This window comes from Rhinatrema bivittatum, chromosome 4, assembly GCF_901001135.1.
Source record: "Rhinatrema bivittatum chromosome 4, aRhiBiv1.1, whole genome shotgun sequence".
Classification (NCBI taxonomy): domain Eukaryota; kingdom Metazoa; phylum Chordata; class Amphibia; order Gymnophiona; family Rhinatrematidae; genus Rhinatrema; species Rhinatrema bivittatum.
Window position 1 is genome coordinate 167,968,169 of NC_042618.1, and position 16,992 is coordinate 167,985,160.

Genomic DNA, 16,992 nt, shown 5'->3' on the forward strand with positions numbered 1-16,992 from the left:
TATTTATTTATTTATTTTTAATTTTTATATACCGGAATTCCTGTATACAATACAAATCAATCCGGTTTACAATAAACAATAAGTTACCCTGGTTGGAGCGGTCCGACCTGGGCTTATTACAAGGAACATTGAAAAGTAACAATAAAACATTTAACATTATTCGTATTTTGAAACAATACGTGTGTTCAACTTTTTACAAGGAACTTTGAATAGCGACACCGAACCACCAAACGCCATCATATTCTGAAGATAGTTAGCGGATTAAACATTGCAGGTTAACAGTTGGATAAAGATGATCCATGTTATGTGGATTGACTGGGTTAAGACCATGTGCATAATAGTTGCAGTGAGATGGGAACATACTAGGAACAATTTATTCTAAGGGATACAAAGGAGTAATGATAAATAAGTATACAGTTATATAGTATATGATTAATGACTGTTAAATAAAATTGCGAGTAAGAAAGTATATAAATTAAGTATCTATGGTGTTAGTGACACGATGCAATGAATGGATCTGAAAAGAAGTCAGAGGAGGTGCCTAGTTACATTCTGGAAATTGGAAAGCTTGCCTGAAGAGCCAGGTTTTTAACTTTTTTTTTAACTCTGGTAGACTGGGTTCGCGGCGTAGGTCTGGTGGGAGAGCATTCCATTGGTGTGGTCCCGCAGTTGAGAGTGCTCTTTTTCTTAGTGTTGATTTAGCTGGAGCTGCGACTAAGGTGCCTTTGTAGGCGCTTCTGATGGGTCTGGAGGATAAGTGTGGACGAAGTTGAGTTTGTAGTGATATAGGTGCAATGTTGTGAATTGCTTTATGAATAATGGTTAAGGTTTTAAATAGGATTCTCTGTTTGATGGGTAGCCAGTGGAGGTTGCTCAAGATGGGGGTGATATGGTCTCTTTTATTAGTGTTAGTTAGGATTCTGGCTGCGGCGTTTTGTACCATCTGTAGAGGTTTGATGCTGTTGGAGGGGAGGCCAAGTAGGCTTGCGTTGCAGTAATCGAGTTTAGAAAAAATAATGGATTGTAGAACGAGGCGAAAGTCATTGAAGTGCAGGAGTGGTTTTAGCTTTTTTAGGACTTGTAGTTTATAGAAGCAGTCCTTGGTGGTGGTGTTTATAAATTTTTTTAAGTTAAGTTGGTTGTCAAGCCATGCTCCTAGATTCCTGACGTCTGCAGAGAGATCCATGTTTAAAGATGTGGATTGTGCAAGGCTAGGTGAGTGGGTGTTTGGGTTGTGTGAAATAAGTAGCATCTCTGTTTTGCTGGAGTTTAGAATCAGGTTCAGGTTGGAAAGTAGTTGTTTAATTGGTTGAAGACAATTCTCCCAGAAGGCGAAGGTTTTTTGAATTGATTCTGGGATGGGGATGAGGATCTGGATGTCATCTGCATAGAGGTAATGAGTAAGCTTGAGTTGTGATAGCAGATGGCAGAGGGGGAGGAGGTAAATGTTGAACAGGGTGGGAGAGAGGGATGAACCTTGTGGTACGCCTTGGTCTGATAGGATGGGTTCAGATTCCTTGTTGTTAATTCTGACCTTGTAAAACCTGTTTGATAGGAACGACTTGAACCAACTGAGAGCTGTGCCTTTGATTCCTATGTTTGATAGTTGGTCTAGGAGTTGTGAGTGATTTACCATGTCGAAAGCTGAGGATAAATCTAACAGAACCAGTAGGAATGTGTTATGGTCAGTGAAGTGGACCCTTAGTCCAACGATGACTGATTAGGCCACCGTCGGTAGGCGAGGCCGATCCTTGGAGTTGCAGGTAGAAACGAAGAAGATCTGGATGCAGGCGCCTCCTGCTGGTCGTGTAATCCAGATGCTGGCGCCTCCAGCAGGTCGAGGGGCAAACCCCGAGGATCTCTTAATGAAGTTCAGTCCAAGAGTCGTGAGCCAGCGAGGTCCGCAGCCCGTCCAGGAGTCGAGAGGCCAGAGGTGTCCGCAGCCAGTCCAAGGGTCGAGAGCCAGAGGTGTCCGCAGCCAGTCCAAGAGTCAAGTGCCAGAGATGTCCGCAGCCAGTCCAAGGGTCGAGAGCCAGAGGTGTCCGCAGCCAGTCCAAGAGTCAAGTGCCAGAGATGTCCGCAGCCAGTCCAAGGGTCGAGAGCCAGAGGTGTCCGCAGCCAGTCCAAGGGTCGAAAGCCAGAGGGGATACGTCGCCAAGCTAGGGATCGAGGAACCAGAAGAGACGTCAGCCGGACCAGGAATAAACACCGAAGGACGACCAGGAACCAAACAAACTCAGGAGCCAAGAAGTCAAGGCAAGGTCTGAGGGCACAGACCTTGCTTAAATAGTCCCAGCCAATCAGGAAGCCGCAGGAAGATGCTGACTCACATCCTGTGAGTATCTATTTAAGGCAGAGCCAGAGCCACCCGCGCGGCCCTAGTAGCAAGTCAGGGGGCGGAGCTAAGCCGCGCGGAGAAGACGCCGCGGCCATGTTGTGGAAGCTGCTGCTGCCAACCCCGGCAGCGTCGAGGCTCCGTTCGGCCCCTGGGGACAGCGGTAGGTCCCGGTCGCGGCGTGCCGCGGCCGGTATTCATAACAGAATGACTGTTTTTTCTCCAGGTTCAGAAGTAAGGTATCTGTGAGAGAAAGCAAAAGGGACTCTGTGCTTAGTGATTTTTGAAAACCGTATTGTGCGGGGGAAAGAATGTTGTGCTCCTCGAGATATTCGGAAAGTTGTTTATTTACAGCTTTTTCCATCAGTTTGGAGATCAGGGGAAGGTTTGCAATGGGTCTGAAGTTGGCTGGGTCTCATAATGTTGGGTTTCATATTAGGTGCTACCACCCAAGAAAGAGATCTAGGCATCATAGTGGATAACACATTGAAATTGTCGGTTCAGTGTGCTGCGGCAGTCAAAAAAGCAAACAGAATGTTGGGAATTATTAGGAAGGGAATGGTGAATAAAACGGAAAATGTCATAATGCCTCTGTCTCGCTCCATGGTGAGACCCCACCTTGAATACTGTGTATAATTCTGGTCACCGCATCTCAAAAAAGATATAATTGCAATGGAGAAGGTACAGAGAAGGGCGACCAAAATGATAAGGGGAATGGAACAGCTCCCCTATGAGGAAAGACTAAAGAGGTTAGGACTTTTCAGCTTGGAAAAGAGATGGTTGAGGGGGGATATGATAGAGGTGTTTAAAATCATGAGAGGTCTAGAACAGGTAGATGTGAATTGGTTATTTAGTCTTTCAGATAATAGAAAGACTAGGGGGAACTCCATGAAGTTAGCATGTGGCACATTTAAAACTAATCGGAGAAAGTTCTTCTTCACTCAACGCACAATTAAACTCTGGAATTTGTTGCCAGAGGACATGGTTAGTTCAATTAGTATAGCTGTGTTTAAAAAAGGATTGAATAAGTTCTTGGAGGAGAAGTCCATTACCTGCTATTAATTAAGTTGACTTAGAAAATAGCCACTGCTATTACTAGCAACAGTAACATGAAATAGACTTAGTTTTTGGGTACTTGCTAGATTTTTATGGCCTGGATTGGCCACTGTTGGAAACAGGATGCTGGGCTTGATGGACCCTTGGTCTGACCCGGTATGGCATGTTCTTAGTTCTTCACTTCCTTAGTCTATGTACGGGTTTGGATGGTGTTTGAGGCTTAGTGTGAAGATCGAGGGGTTCTTCCCTGTTTGTTTATTATCCCGCTCATTTTGGAATTTTTTCAGGATGGATTGAGGAAGGGGTTGGCCCTTAATTCGTTAAAAGTACAGGTGGCTATTGCCTGTTTCTGAGGTCAGGTGAATGGTGGACCCTTGTCAGCTCTTCCAGATGTGGCCCGTTTCTTGAAGGTAGTGAAGCATCTTCGTCCTCCCTTGCAATTAGTGGTACCCTTATGGAGTCTTAATCTAGTTTTGGATATTTTAGCAGGCCCTACTTTTCAACCAATGCATAATCTTTCATTGAGGTTTCTGACCTTGAAAACGGTGTTTTTTGTGGCAATTTGTTCTGCACTTTTGAGTATCTGAACTACAGGTCTTTTCTTGCTGGGAGCCATTTATATGAGTGACTCCAATGGCGATACAGCTGTATACTGTTCCTTCCTTTTTACCAAAAAATGATCTTGGATTTTCACTTGAATCAGTCAATTTCCCTGCCGTCTCTGGTCAGGGCAAGAGAAGTGGAGGAATATTGCCTGTTAAGGCCCTTGGATGTCAAGAAGCATATCTTGAGGTATTAGAGGTTTCTGAACCTTTCAGGAAAATGGACCGGCTGTTTATACTGCATGGTGGGAATAAACAGGGTAAGCGGCATTGCAGGCTACAATAGCCCACTGGATTAAGGAGGTAGTCACAGATGCAAATGTGGATGCTGAGCCCCCATTACCTAGTCAGATTAGGGCTCAATCCACTAGGGCTCAGGCAGTGTCATGAGCGGAGGTTTGATAGTTGTCTCCCATAGACATTTGCCGAGCTGCGACGTAGTCCTCTTTACACACCTTTTCCAGGCATTATCGTTTGGATGTGCAGGCCCGAGAGAATACAGCCTTCGCACGTGTGGTTTTGACTGGACCACGGGCAGCCCTCCACCCTATTCAGGAGTAGCTTTGGTATCTCCTACTGGTTTTGGATTCATCTGTCTGAATGCTAAGAAAGGAGAAATTAGTACCTAACTGATAATTTCCTTTTCTTTAGTACAGTAGATGAATCCAACTTCCCACCCTTGACTGTCAAATGGTTGTAGTACGGTCCTCCTGCGAGGCTGTGTGTTCCAGGGACTACTGGTAAGTGTCAATCCAGTCCCTAGACTAATGTTATTACACTCTGTGTCTGAGCTCAGTATTTTCCTGTTGGCTGAGTGCTGGAATGGTTATCTGTTAATAATCAAGCTTTGTTAGTTTGTTCACAGTTGGCTTTTGCAGAGAATACTGGCAGGCTGGCAGGCTGATGTCACTGTGACTGATGTCACTGTGATGACAGATTTGCTCTGTCTCCATCTGCTGGTAGAGGTGCATAACCCACTGTTTTTGGATTCACCTGTCTGTACTAAAGAAAAGGAAATTATCAGTAAATAGTAATTTCTCCATTGTTGCATCCCCTGAACTAACCCCATCTCCGAGCCCATCTGCTTTTCCCATGGGTAAAGTATGCCTGGAGTTGATCTTTGTGCATATTTTTACCTGTGTATAGAGTGAACCTGTCTACCAGGGTAAATGGCTTTTGAACGTTATCACTATTGTCTGATATGGGGTAAGTGCAATGGAACTTGTACTGTCTATAAAAACTGTTTCATGGGGCCAGCCTAGCACTTCAGTGAAGGACCATGGTTTGATCTTCTTGTCTGGTTTTCTGTTCCCCAGGTAGCCTGGAGTTGGAGATGCTATGGAGGCAGTGTCCACAGCAGTGGTAGGCCAACTATGGCCCCTAGGCCACATGTGGTGACCCCTGGTTTCCTTCTTCTGGCACATGCCAGTGCAAGTGTCTTGGCCCACAGTGGTGACATTGCTTCTGCTGGCCCATGCGAGGAAGTGACATCCCACTGCAGGCAGGATCAGAATGTAATTCTCCCCATGCACTGATCAGAGAAGGTTACCTCCCTCCTTGACTGGAGCTCTAAGGGGGAAACCCCCTTTTCCTCCCTCCCCCCCCCCCCCCCAAATAGAGTTGCCTGCAATTTAGGCAGGGCCACCAATGTGGACTTAGTCCGAAAGATTTGCTCACCCCTGTTTCATAGCCTACGAGGTGGGAGGGAGTCATGGCTACTGCTAAAGAGTGATACCTAGTGGCCTGATTCAGGGTCTGTGACTGCAGTGTTTCTGAAGGAGCCCTAATGCATGGCCCCCCAGTCCAGATCTTGGCTGCAATGACCAGACTAGGTACCTTGTGGGAGAGGGAGGAAAGGATATAAAATAGGAGAAAAAAATCCCCATATAGTTGGGAATGAAGGCTCAGTGCTGCGTCCCAGCCCTGGTTACGACTGAGCTGGAAGCCCAAAGGAGCTGGAGGAAACTGCCAAGTCAAAAAAAAAATGGTTTTCATGTTTTTGCCTGTTTGCCTTCAGTTCCTTCAAGCAAGTGTGTTCATACAATGCAGTCTCTTGTATGACAGCAGATACTACTAAGTGATTGCCATGTCCTTGCTCAATGAATTCTCCCTTTCCTCCTGTCTCCCCAAGTCGTTGCACTGCAGACAGAGGTGGAGAACTTGGCCCTGCGTCTGTTTTATGTACAGAGTATGAAGCACGACGTGCTGTCTGACATTGCTGTGATGAAACGGGCTGTGCACAAGGCAGAGGTGGAGAGGATGAAGGCAGAGGAGCAAAAACTAAAGCAGGTACTTCATTCAAGCTACAGAAATGGGAGATTTTTCCTTCTTACAAAATAAGATGCCCTGGGCCCTTGAAAAATATATAGACTGTGGTATCTTATTATCAGGTTGTAGGTTTTTGTTTTTTTTTAGTACAGTAGAACTCGCAATTTTTAAAGGGGCACGGTCATGCTGAACTGAATTTAATCAGTAGATTGGTGTTGGTATGAGATAAATGAACCACAATGGGCATAATGACGATGGACCTCCCATGTCTGTCAAGTAGGTGGTCTCACAGCACTTTTCTGCAGTGAGTCCAGTTGTGGGCATTTAGAGAACATCTTTCCTATTGTCTGGGACATGTCATATCTATAACAAGTTGTTGCTTTCTTCATCAGGACCTATATGTGGACCACCAAACCAGACAGATTACTCAGCTCAACGAGCAGATCGCCATGTACAGTGCCCAGATTGCTGCTCAAAGCGAGGAAACTAAAGCAGCACGGTTTATGGTGGCTGAGGTACACATGAGGGATAGTGTCTGCTACGTGCTGTAAGAATTGTGAGATACCGGCCATAAAGAAGCATAAGCAAAGTATCATACGACTAGCAAGGACCTAACCTAAAGTTATGCTGAGGGTTCTCGGTCTATAAATTTCTCAGTCATTTTAATAAGGTTTTAGTCTATTTTTTCTGTTTTTCAATTATTCTAGTGCAGTACAATTCAGGTTTCTCACCACTATGACACACAGAATTGAGGTCATATGGCAGGTTCCTCCCTGTTGTAACACAGGTTTTCAGGCTTACATGGTAGGATCTTCTCTGTCATGAAGCACAGAATCATGGTCATATGACAGGTTTATCCCTGCCATGACATGCAGAATTGGGTTGTGCAGCATTTTTATCTGTATACAAATACAATTCCCTGTACGTACCTGGATCAGTCCAGACTCCTGGGTTTTGCCTCCCTACCAGGTTGCGCGTTCCGGCCGCGTCCACTCTGCGGCCGGCCCTGCTCACCTTTCTCTCCCGTCCACGAGCTCCAGCCTCTCCTCCTCCGCAGCCGCAGCCAGGTCACGGCATCCCTGGCTCCCCCGCTTATAGTCTCCCGTCCAGGCCTCACGGCGGGACTCGGCGTCCTCCATGGCATCGGCCCCGCCCCTAGGCACGCGTGCGTGTGGACAGCCCAGCCTCTTATAGGGTCAAGGATGGATCCCAGCTCCGCGGCATGCCCTGATTGACAGCAGGAATTAAGGAAGTGGTCAGACACCACTTCCTTGCCTTGGCAATCGGGTCGTACACTCCGGTGTTTTCTAGTTTGCCTGTTCTAGTGTCTCCTCCAGCGTCTCCTGTTCCAGCATCTCCTGTTCCTTCGACTCTCCATTCTTGCCCTTCGGACTGATCTCACGGTACTGACCTTTGCTTGCTCTTGACCTTGCCTGACTGCTGCCTAGATCCGATCTCTGCCTGTTCACTGACCACATCTGACTACTGCCTGGATCCAAGCTCTGCCTGTTCACTGACCACATCTGACCGTTGCCTGGAACTGACCTCTGCCTGTCCACTGACCTTGTCTGACTGCTGCCTGGAACTTGACCTTTGCCTGACCTGACTACTCTCAGATTGACTACAGGTACTGACCCCTGCTTCGGCTGACCATTCTAGACTGTTACTCTGGCCTTGATCCTCGCTATCCACTTGGACACTCTCTTCTGGCCTCCTGCGACCTTTGGACATTCCTGCTTGGACATTGACTGTGCACCCTTGTTCATGGTGGGCATTCCCCTGTGCTTCCTCTCTAGAAGACCCTGCGAGGCCCACCTAAGACCAGGCGGCCTGGGTAACCAAGGGCTCAACCTGAGGGAACCCCGGGTTGCTATTGGCAAAGCTCCAGCTAGCCTCTGTCTCCTCCTGTGCTCCGCCTCCTGGTGGCAGGCGCTCTCCAGGTCCGACCGGAGGGCTGTACCAATCCTGCACCAGGCCAAGGGTCCACTTCCAGCGTAACAACCAGCAGATGGAGACAGAGAAGTTTTGACTGACTCTGCCCTATACCCTGAGGTGCCACCCACAGTCTGTCAGTATTTCTCTGTCTCCAGCAGATGGTGGAGGTGCAAAATCCTGCAGTCTGTAGTTAGTCTTTAGCTAAAAAAAAAGAAAAAGCTAAGGTTTAGTCGGGGATCTGTTGGGGTAGTTACTGGTACTATCTCCTTAAAAAAAAAAAAAAAGTGGACAGCATAGTTTCTGTACTGAAGCCTCCCAGGGGTTCTGGCAAGTCCTGAGGGACCATCCCCCCTGGTACTGAGGCTAGTGTAGCTGGGGGTCGAGGATCCTACTGCAGCTCCCCTACACCACTGAGGAGATACTGGGGAGTCCCGCTCACTTTCATCATAAGGGACAGGACCCACACTGAGGAAACTACTCTCCATGTTGTAAAAAAAAAAAAGGAAACTGGCCGGTCTCGCAGTGTCCTTTCCTTCTTGGATCCAGGTCCCCCTGCCGCCATGGTTTGTTTTTGAATCCCGATTTCGCTCTGTTTTCGGCTGCGATGCCGCGTGGTGTGGCCTACCGAGCCTGCGGGGATGTGCGTGTTCACGTTTCGCGCAATGGGGTGCGTTCAGCTTGCCTCCCCAGAGGGGAAGGCACTTCTCTGCTAGCAGGGAGCAGCGTTTCAAAGCCACGCCGGGAGCCTGCGAGGCCTGAACGTTCGCGGCTTGCTTTCACAGATCCGTTCCCTGTCAGCACGGGAACGAGGCCATTCTGTCCACGTTTCGCGTGGCAACTCGTGCCACAATGGGGGGGAGGGGAATCCCCTCCTCCTCTATCCCAGCAGCCCATGGCCCCCGCGGGGGGTGCTTCGGGGGCAGATAATGTTGAGGAGGCGGAGGAGAGCTCCAAGGGGTCTTCAGACTCCTCATCCTTTTCATCAGAATTTATCCTCTTGCTGCATAAGGCTTTTAAGGCCTGGAGATCATCTAGGAAGCGGAGGGGGGGGGGGGGGCGGTTGCTCCCGTGCGGTCCCATTGTTGGGAAATTCGGGGGTTCTCCCCGTCAAGCGTACAAAGTCATTAGAGGCTTCGGGGGCTCCTAAGTCTAAGCGCCCTCTCCAAACCAACATCTCCCATCCAGGGCCAGTTTCTTCCTCAGAAATGGTAAGAGAAATTAGGGAAGCTAACCAAATTGGTAGTGCAGTAATAATGGGAGACTTCAATTACCCCAATATTGACTGGGTAAATGTATCATCAGGTCATGCTAGAGAGATAACATTCCTGGGTGGAATAAATGATAGCTTTATGGAGCAATTGGTTCAGGAACTAACGAGAGAGGGAGCAATTTTAGATCTAATTCTCAGTGGAGCACAGGACTTGGTGAGAGAGGTAACGGTGGTGGGGCCGCTTGGCAATAGTGATCATAATATGATCAAATATGATTTAATGACTGGAAGAGGAACAGTGTGCAAATCCAAGGCTCTTGTGCTAAACTTTCAAAAGGGAAACTTTGATAAAATGAGAAGAATTGTTAGAAAAAAACTGAAAGGAGCAGCTACAAAAGTAAAAAATGTCCAAGATGCATGGTCATTGTTAAAAAAAATACCATTCTAGAAGCACAGTCCAGATGTATTCCACACATTAAGAAAGGTGGAAAGAAGGCAAAGTGATAACCGGCATGGTTAAAAGGGGAGGTGAAAGAAGCTATTTTAGCCAAAAGATCTTCATTCAAAAATTGGAAGAAGGATCCAACAGAAGAAAATAGGATAAAGCATAAACGTTGGCAAGTTAAATGTAAGACATTGATAAGACAGACTAAGAGAGAATTTGAAAAGAATTTGGCCATAGAGGCAAAAACTCACAGTAAAAACTTTTTTAAATATATCCGAAGCAGAAAGCCTGTGAGGGAGTCAGTTGGACCATTAGATGATTGAAGGGTTAAAGGGGCACTTAGAGAACATAAGGCCATCGCAGAAAGATTAAATTATTTCTTTGCTTCGGTGTTTACTGAAGAGGATGTTGGGGATGTACCTCTAATGGAGAAGGTTTTCATGGATAATGATTCAGATGGACCTAATCAAATCACAGTGAACCTAGAAGATGTGGTAGACCTGATTGACAAACTGAAGAGTAGTAAATCACCTGGACTGGATGGTATACACCCCAGAGTTCTGAAGGAACTAAAAAATGTAATTTCAGACCTATTAGTAACAATTTGTAACCTATCATTAAAATCATCCATTGTACTGAAGACTGGAGGATAGCAAATGTAACCCCAATATTTAAAAAGGGCTCCAGGGGCGATCCGGGAAACTACAGACCGGTTAGCCTGACTTCAGTGCCAGGAAAAATAGTGGAACGTGTTCTAAACATCAAAATCACAGAACATATAGAAAGACATGGTTTAATGGAACAAAATCAGCATGGCTTTACCCAAGGCAAGTCTTGCCTCACAAATCTGCTTCACTTTTTTGAAGGAGTTAATAAACGTGGATAAAGGTGAACCGGTAGATGTAGTATACTTGGATTTTCAGAAGGCGTTTGACAAAGTTCCTCATGAGAGGCTTCTGGGAAAAGTAAAAAGTCATGGGATAGGTGGCGATGTCCTTTCGTGGATTGCAAACTGGCTAAAAGACAGGAAACAGAGAGTAGGATTAAATGGACAATTTTCTCAGTGGAAGGGAGTGGACAGTGAAGTGCCTCAGGGATCTGTATTGGGACCCTTACTTTTCAATATATTTATAAATGATCTGGAAAGAAATATGACGAGTGAGATAATCAGATTTGCAGATGATACAAAATTGTTCAGAGTAGTTAAATCACAAGCAGATTGTGATAAATTGCAGGAAGACCTTGTGAGACTGGAAAATTGGGCATCCAAATGGCAGATGAAATTTAATGTGGATAAGTGCAAGGTGATGCATATAGGGAAAAATAACCCATGGTAACATGGAATAGACTTAGTTTTTGGGTACTTGCCAGGTTCTTATGGCCTGGATTGGCCACTGTTGGAAACAGGATGCTGGGCTTGATGGACCCTTGGTCTGACCCAGAATGGCATTTTCTTATGTTCTTATGTCCTCGGATATGGAGGACCTGGGGGGCCGGCCTCCTCTGGGTGCAACTGTAGTTGAGGACCTGAGTCTTTCGTCTAATCCTGGTTCTGGCTCCCAGGCGGTGGATGGAGACGATCTGAAAGTGGTCCGTTTCGTTAGAAGAGACAAGCTGGGCCCTCTTATTCCCGCTATTTTGGAGGAATTGAGGTTGAGGCCCCTCCGGAGGACTCCTGCATAGGCTCCATTGATCCAGTTATGGTCGGTCTCCATGGTCCAGCCAAATCATTTCAGTTCCACCTTTCAGTTACGGACTTGTTGATCCAGGAGTGGGATACTCCAGACTTGGGCCTGAAGGTCAGTAAGGCGATGGACAAGTTGTATCCCCTGCCTGAAGAGGCCTTGGATCTCCAATGGGTTCCCAAGGTGGATTCAGTGGTGTCAGCTGTAACCAAGAAGACCACTATTCCCGTTACGGGGGCGATGGCCCACAAAGACCTTCAGGACTGTAAACTAATGGTTCAGCTGAAGAAGGTCTGTGAGGTTTCAGCGCTTGGAGTATGGGCGGCCATATATAATAGTTTTTCCTTGAGGGCAGGACTCCGCTGGGTCCAGTAGTTGCAGAGTTGTCCCTCACTGTCTGAGGAGGAGATCCTCCAGGCCGGGAGGCTCGAGGCGTCTGTGGCTTACAGTGCAGACGCACTTTATGATCTGTTAAAAACCTTGGCCAGGTCTGTGGTTTCAGCGGTCTCGGCTCGACAGTTGCTATGGCTTCGAAACTGGGCCGCGGCGTTTCATCTAAAGCTCAGCTGGGTTCTCTGCCATTTAAAAGCAAGTTCCTCTTTGGAAAGGACCTAGATGATATGATTCAGTCTTTAGGGGAAAATAAGGTCCATACGTTCCCGGAGGATAAGCCTAGAGCAAAGAGTTCCTTTTCTCCTAGGGCGCAATCTCGAGGGAATAGAAGATTCCGGTCCTCCCAGTCGTCGGGTTCTTCCTTTCGGCAGACCCCGGGCAGATAAACCATCCTGGTCCCAGTCCTTTTGGGGGTGCCGCTTCGGTAGAGCGGGTGCTCCCCAGGCGTTGGGAGGACCTAAGTCTTTGCAATGATGCCATACTGACCCATTCCTCAATTCTGTGGTAGAGGGCAGGTTGTCTCTGTTTTACGAGGAATGGGTCAAACTAACGTCCGACCATTGGGTCCTCAACATAAAGCAAGATTACGCGTTAGATTTTGTATGATGCCCACAAGATCGTTTTCTCATCTCTCCATGTTCGTACATGGAGAAGCGGCGGGCGGTGCAGGACACCCTGCAGCGTCTGCTAGACCTTGAGCAATTTGTCCGGTTCCTCCTGCGGAGTACCGCAAAAAACGCTACTCTATTTACTTTGTGGTTCCCAAGAAGGAAGACTCCTTTCGACCCATTCTAGATCTCAAGAGAGTCAACCGATGTCTTCGGGTCCGCGTTTTCGAATGGAGACCCTCAGATCAGTTATTGCATCAGTTCACAGGGGAGAGTTCCTGGAGTCTCTAGATCTAACCGAGGCGTACTTGCACATAGGCATCAGGTCCGACCACCAAAATTTTCGGAGGTTCTCAGTCCTGGGGATGCACTTTCAGTTTTGGGCCCTGCCCTTCGGTCTGGCCACAGTGCCCAGGACATTTACCTAGGTGATGATCATGGTGGCAGCTCAGCTCCGAAGAAAAGGGCTGTATGTTCATCCATACCTGGATGATTGGCTGATTTGAGCAAAGTCTCTCTGCAGGGCGGCGGTGCAACGGGTTCTTCATCTGTTGCAATCTCTCGGCTGGGTAATCAGTTCGGCCAAGAGTCACCTGGTTCCCTCTCAGTCACTGGAGTTCCTAGGAGCTCTCTTCGACACTCGTCAGGGAAGGGTGTTTCTGATGAAGGACTGAATCAGCAAGATACAAGAGCAAGTCTGAGATTTGTTATCCAAACGTCCTCCCAGAGTTTTCGATTATTTGCGAGTCCTGGGGTAAATGGCTTCCATGCTGGAGTTAGTCCCATGGGCGTTTGCTCATATGAGACCTCTACAATCAGCATTACTCTCCCTCTGGAATCCGGTGTCCGAACTTTTTCATCTTCAGCTTCCTCTGCCAGACTCGGCGTATTTCAGTCTTGATTGGTGGCTCCTTACAGACAGCTTGAGCTGCGGGGTGCCCCTGGAGGTTCCCAACTGGATGGTAGTTATGATGGACGCCAGTCTCTCAGGCTGGGGAGTGGTTTGTCAAGAGAGGTCGGTACAGGGGCAGTGGTCGCCAGAGGAATCCCGGTGGTCGATTAATCGGTTGGAGACCAGGGCGGTGCGCTTAGCGTTGCAGGCTTTGTTGCCGCTCCTGCAAGGAAAGTCTGTACTAGCCCTGTCCAACAATGCGAAGGTGGTGGCTTACATCAATCTTCAGGGAGGAACCAAGAGCCAGCTGGTCTCGAGAGAGGCGCAACAGCTGATAGGCTGGGCAGAGCAGCACCTGGCCAGGATTGCGGCCTCACACATAGCAGGGCTCGACAATGTTCAGGCCGATTTTCTCAGTCGCCACAGGCTCGATCCCGGTGAATAGGAGCTCTCTCCCGAGGTGTTCTGGATCATATGCGACAGGTAGTCCACTCTAATGTCAAGGCTCCTCGATTCTTCAACCAACGCAGGGAGCCAGGAGCCGAAGGGGTGGATGCCCTGGTTCTCACCTGGCCAAAGAACATACTGCTGTATGTGTTTCTGCCGTGGCCTCTCTCGGAAAGGTGCTGAGACGGATAGAGGTTCACCCATCAGAAGTAATACTGGTGGCTCCGGAGTGGCCGAGGCGTCTGTGGTTCGTGGATTTGGCCAACCTGGTCATAGACGGTCCTCTGAGGTTTTGGGACTTGCCCAGTCTTCTACGCCAGGGACCTGTTTACATGGATGAGGCGGAACACTTTTGTCTCGCAGCATGGCTTTTGAGAGGCAACGTCTGAAGAACAAGGGATATTCGGATGCGGTGGTAGCTACTCTCTTGCGATCAAGGAAATCCTCTACTTCTCTGGCTTATACAAGGGTGTGGGGGATTTTTGAGTCTTGGTGTTTAGATCACAACATCAGCCCCTTTCAGGCCTTAGTGTCGGATATCTTATCTTTTTTACAAGATGGCTTGACTAAGGGCTTATCGTGAAGCTCTTTACGAGTGCAAGTGTCAGCCCTAGCTTGCTTTCGAGGTAAGATTTAAGGGGTAGCCTTGTCTGCACATCCAGACGTTGTGCATTTTCTCTGAGGGGTGAAACATTTGCGTCCTCCAGTGAGGAACCCTTGTCCTTTGTGGAGCCTCAATCTCGCTCTCAGAGCACTGTGTACGGAGCCTTTTGAGCCGTTGAAGAGGGCGATGTTAAAGGACCTTTCCTTGAAGACAGTTTTCCTTGTGGCTATTTCCTTGGCTCTCCGGGGATCAGAGCTTCAGGTGTTGTCTTGCAGGGAGCCCTTTTTGAGGATTATTGAGTCTGGGGTTTCCTTCGGATGGTTCCCTCCTTCCTGCCTAAGGTTGTTTCCTCCTTTCATCTCAATCAGTAGGTGGAGCTCCCTTCATTCCCAGGCTTAGATCGTTCCGATCCTCAGTCCAGAGATTTGCGGAAGCTGGATGTGCGTCATGTGTTCTTACACTATTTGGAGGTCACGAATGCTTTTCATATGTCGGACCATCTGTTCGTGCTCTGGAGTGGTCCTAGGAGAGGACATAAATCGTCTAGGGCGATGATTGCTCCTTGGTTGAAGGACTATTGGTTCTACGTTCTTGTTGCAAGGTCATCCGAGTCCATTTGGTCATCAAGCACATTCTACACGTTCGCAGGCTGCGTCGTGGGCGGAATGCCAGATGGTGTCGCCTCAGGAGATTTGTAGGACGGCCACTTGGAAGTCTTTACACACCTTTGCCAGACATTATCGTTTGGATGTCCAGGCCCAGAATCTACAGGGGATGACGCAGGTTGATACGAGCGGCTCTCTTGGGGTCCCACCCCCACTAAAAGAGCTCTGGTACATCCCAGGAGTCTGGACTGATCCGGGTACATACAGGGAAAGGAAAATTGGTTCTTACTTGCTAATTTTCATTCCTGTAGTACCACTGATCAGTCCAGAGTCCCGCCCTGTTTTTCTTAAGATAGTAATTGAGAGGCCGCTCATCCATGTTCCTATTAGTTGGTCCTGCAGAGTATGTTTTTCTTACTTGTTTTACAGTTGGTGCCTGTTCTGTCCCTGTGTGAGGTTCATGAGCAGGATAGCTCTTGTTGCGAGGTTCTCTTCCCCTGGTTTGGGGGGATAGTGGTTTATTATAATCTTATCATGTTCTGCTTTGATACAATGAAATACTGACAGACTGTGGGTGGCATCTCAGGGTATAGAGCAGAGTCAGTCAAACCTTCTCTGTCTCCATCTGCTGGTGGGGAGGCAAAACCCAGGAGTCTGGACTGATCCGTGGTACTACAGGAACGAAAATTAGCAGGTAAGAACCAATTTTCCTTTCCCACTCAGTTACAGAGCTGAGAAAACCAAATAAACTTGAAAAATTTTGGAATTTCTTTGTTACTTGGAATTTCTTTGTTACTTTTATTATTAACCTTCACTCTATTCCTTGTTCTTTGTAAAGCTTGATGCTATTTTTAAGTTATCTGTGAACCGAGATGATGTTCCCAACGTATCCCGGTATACAAAAACACACAAATAAATATAAATAAATAAATAAATAAAATATGGCCATCATAAAGAAGATGCTGGTTACACACAATGGGCCTTTTTTCAAAAGCATTTATATGCTTAAAACTGGGTTTTACACGTGTGAATGCACTTTACCCTTTTAAGTAGGCTTTTGCAAATTGCTTTAATATATGCCACTAAATTGTCAATAGGTTTTACCCACATTAAATACACTTAGGGGCGGATTTTAAGAGCCCTGCTCGCCTAAATCCGCCCAAATCCGGGCGGATTTAGGCGAGCAGGGCCCTGCGCGCCGGTGAGCCTATTTTACATAGGCCTACTGGCGCGCACAGAGCCCCGGGACTCGCGTAAGTCCCGGGGTTTTCTGAGGGGGCGTGTCGGGGGCGTGTCGGGGGCGGGCCCGAACCGCGCTGCGTTTTCGGGGCGTGTCGGGAGCGTTCCGGGGGCGAGCCCGGGGGCGTGGTTACAGCCCGGGGCGGTCCGGGGGCGTGGCCGCGCCCTCCGGACCCGCCCCCAGGTCGCGTCCCGGCTCGCTAGTGGCCCGCTGGCGCGCGGGGATTTACGTCTCCCTCCGGGAGGCGTAAATCCCCCGACAAAGGTAAGGGGGGGGGTTTAGACAGGGCCGGGCGGGTGGGTTAGGTAGGGGAAGGGAGGGGAACGTGAGGGGAGGGCAAAAGAAAGTTCCCTCCGAGGCCGCTCCGATTTCGGAGCGGCCTCGGAGGGAATGGGGGTAGGCTGCGCGGCTCGGCGCGCACCGGCTATACGGAATTGATAGCCTTGCGCGCGCCGATCCAGGATTTTAGCGGATACGCGCGGCTACGCGCGTATCTACTAAAATCCCGCGTACTTTTGCTTGCGCCTGATGCGCCAGCAAAAGTACGCCAAATCGCGCGGTTTGAAAATCTACCCCTTAATGCGGGTAAATGGCTTTAGAAAACTGCTACAATATTATGTTACATTTACGTGCTAACGCCTTTGAAAATTCACTTGAATACATACAA

The 16,992-nt window shown here is 48.1% G+C and overlaps 1 protein-coding gene across 2 annotated transcripts in view; it reads left to right on the forward strand.

The window, feature by feature from the left end:
• The window catches only part of CCDC40 (coiled-coil domain containing 40), a 131,964-nt gene that overhangs the window by 49,141 nt on the left and 65,831 nt on the right, over positions 1-16,992 (forward strand). For both annotated transcript variants that reach the window (XM_029599178.1, XM_029599179.1), the window contains exons 7-8: positions 6,125-6,282; positions 6,654-6,776. In XM_029599178.1, coding sequence (XP_029455038.1) covers positions 6,125-6,282; positions 6,654-6,776 — 281 coding nt within the window. The remainder of the gene's footprint in view (positions 1-6,124; positions 6,283-6,653; positions 6,777-16,992) is intronic.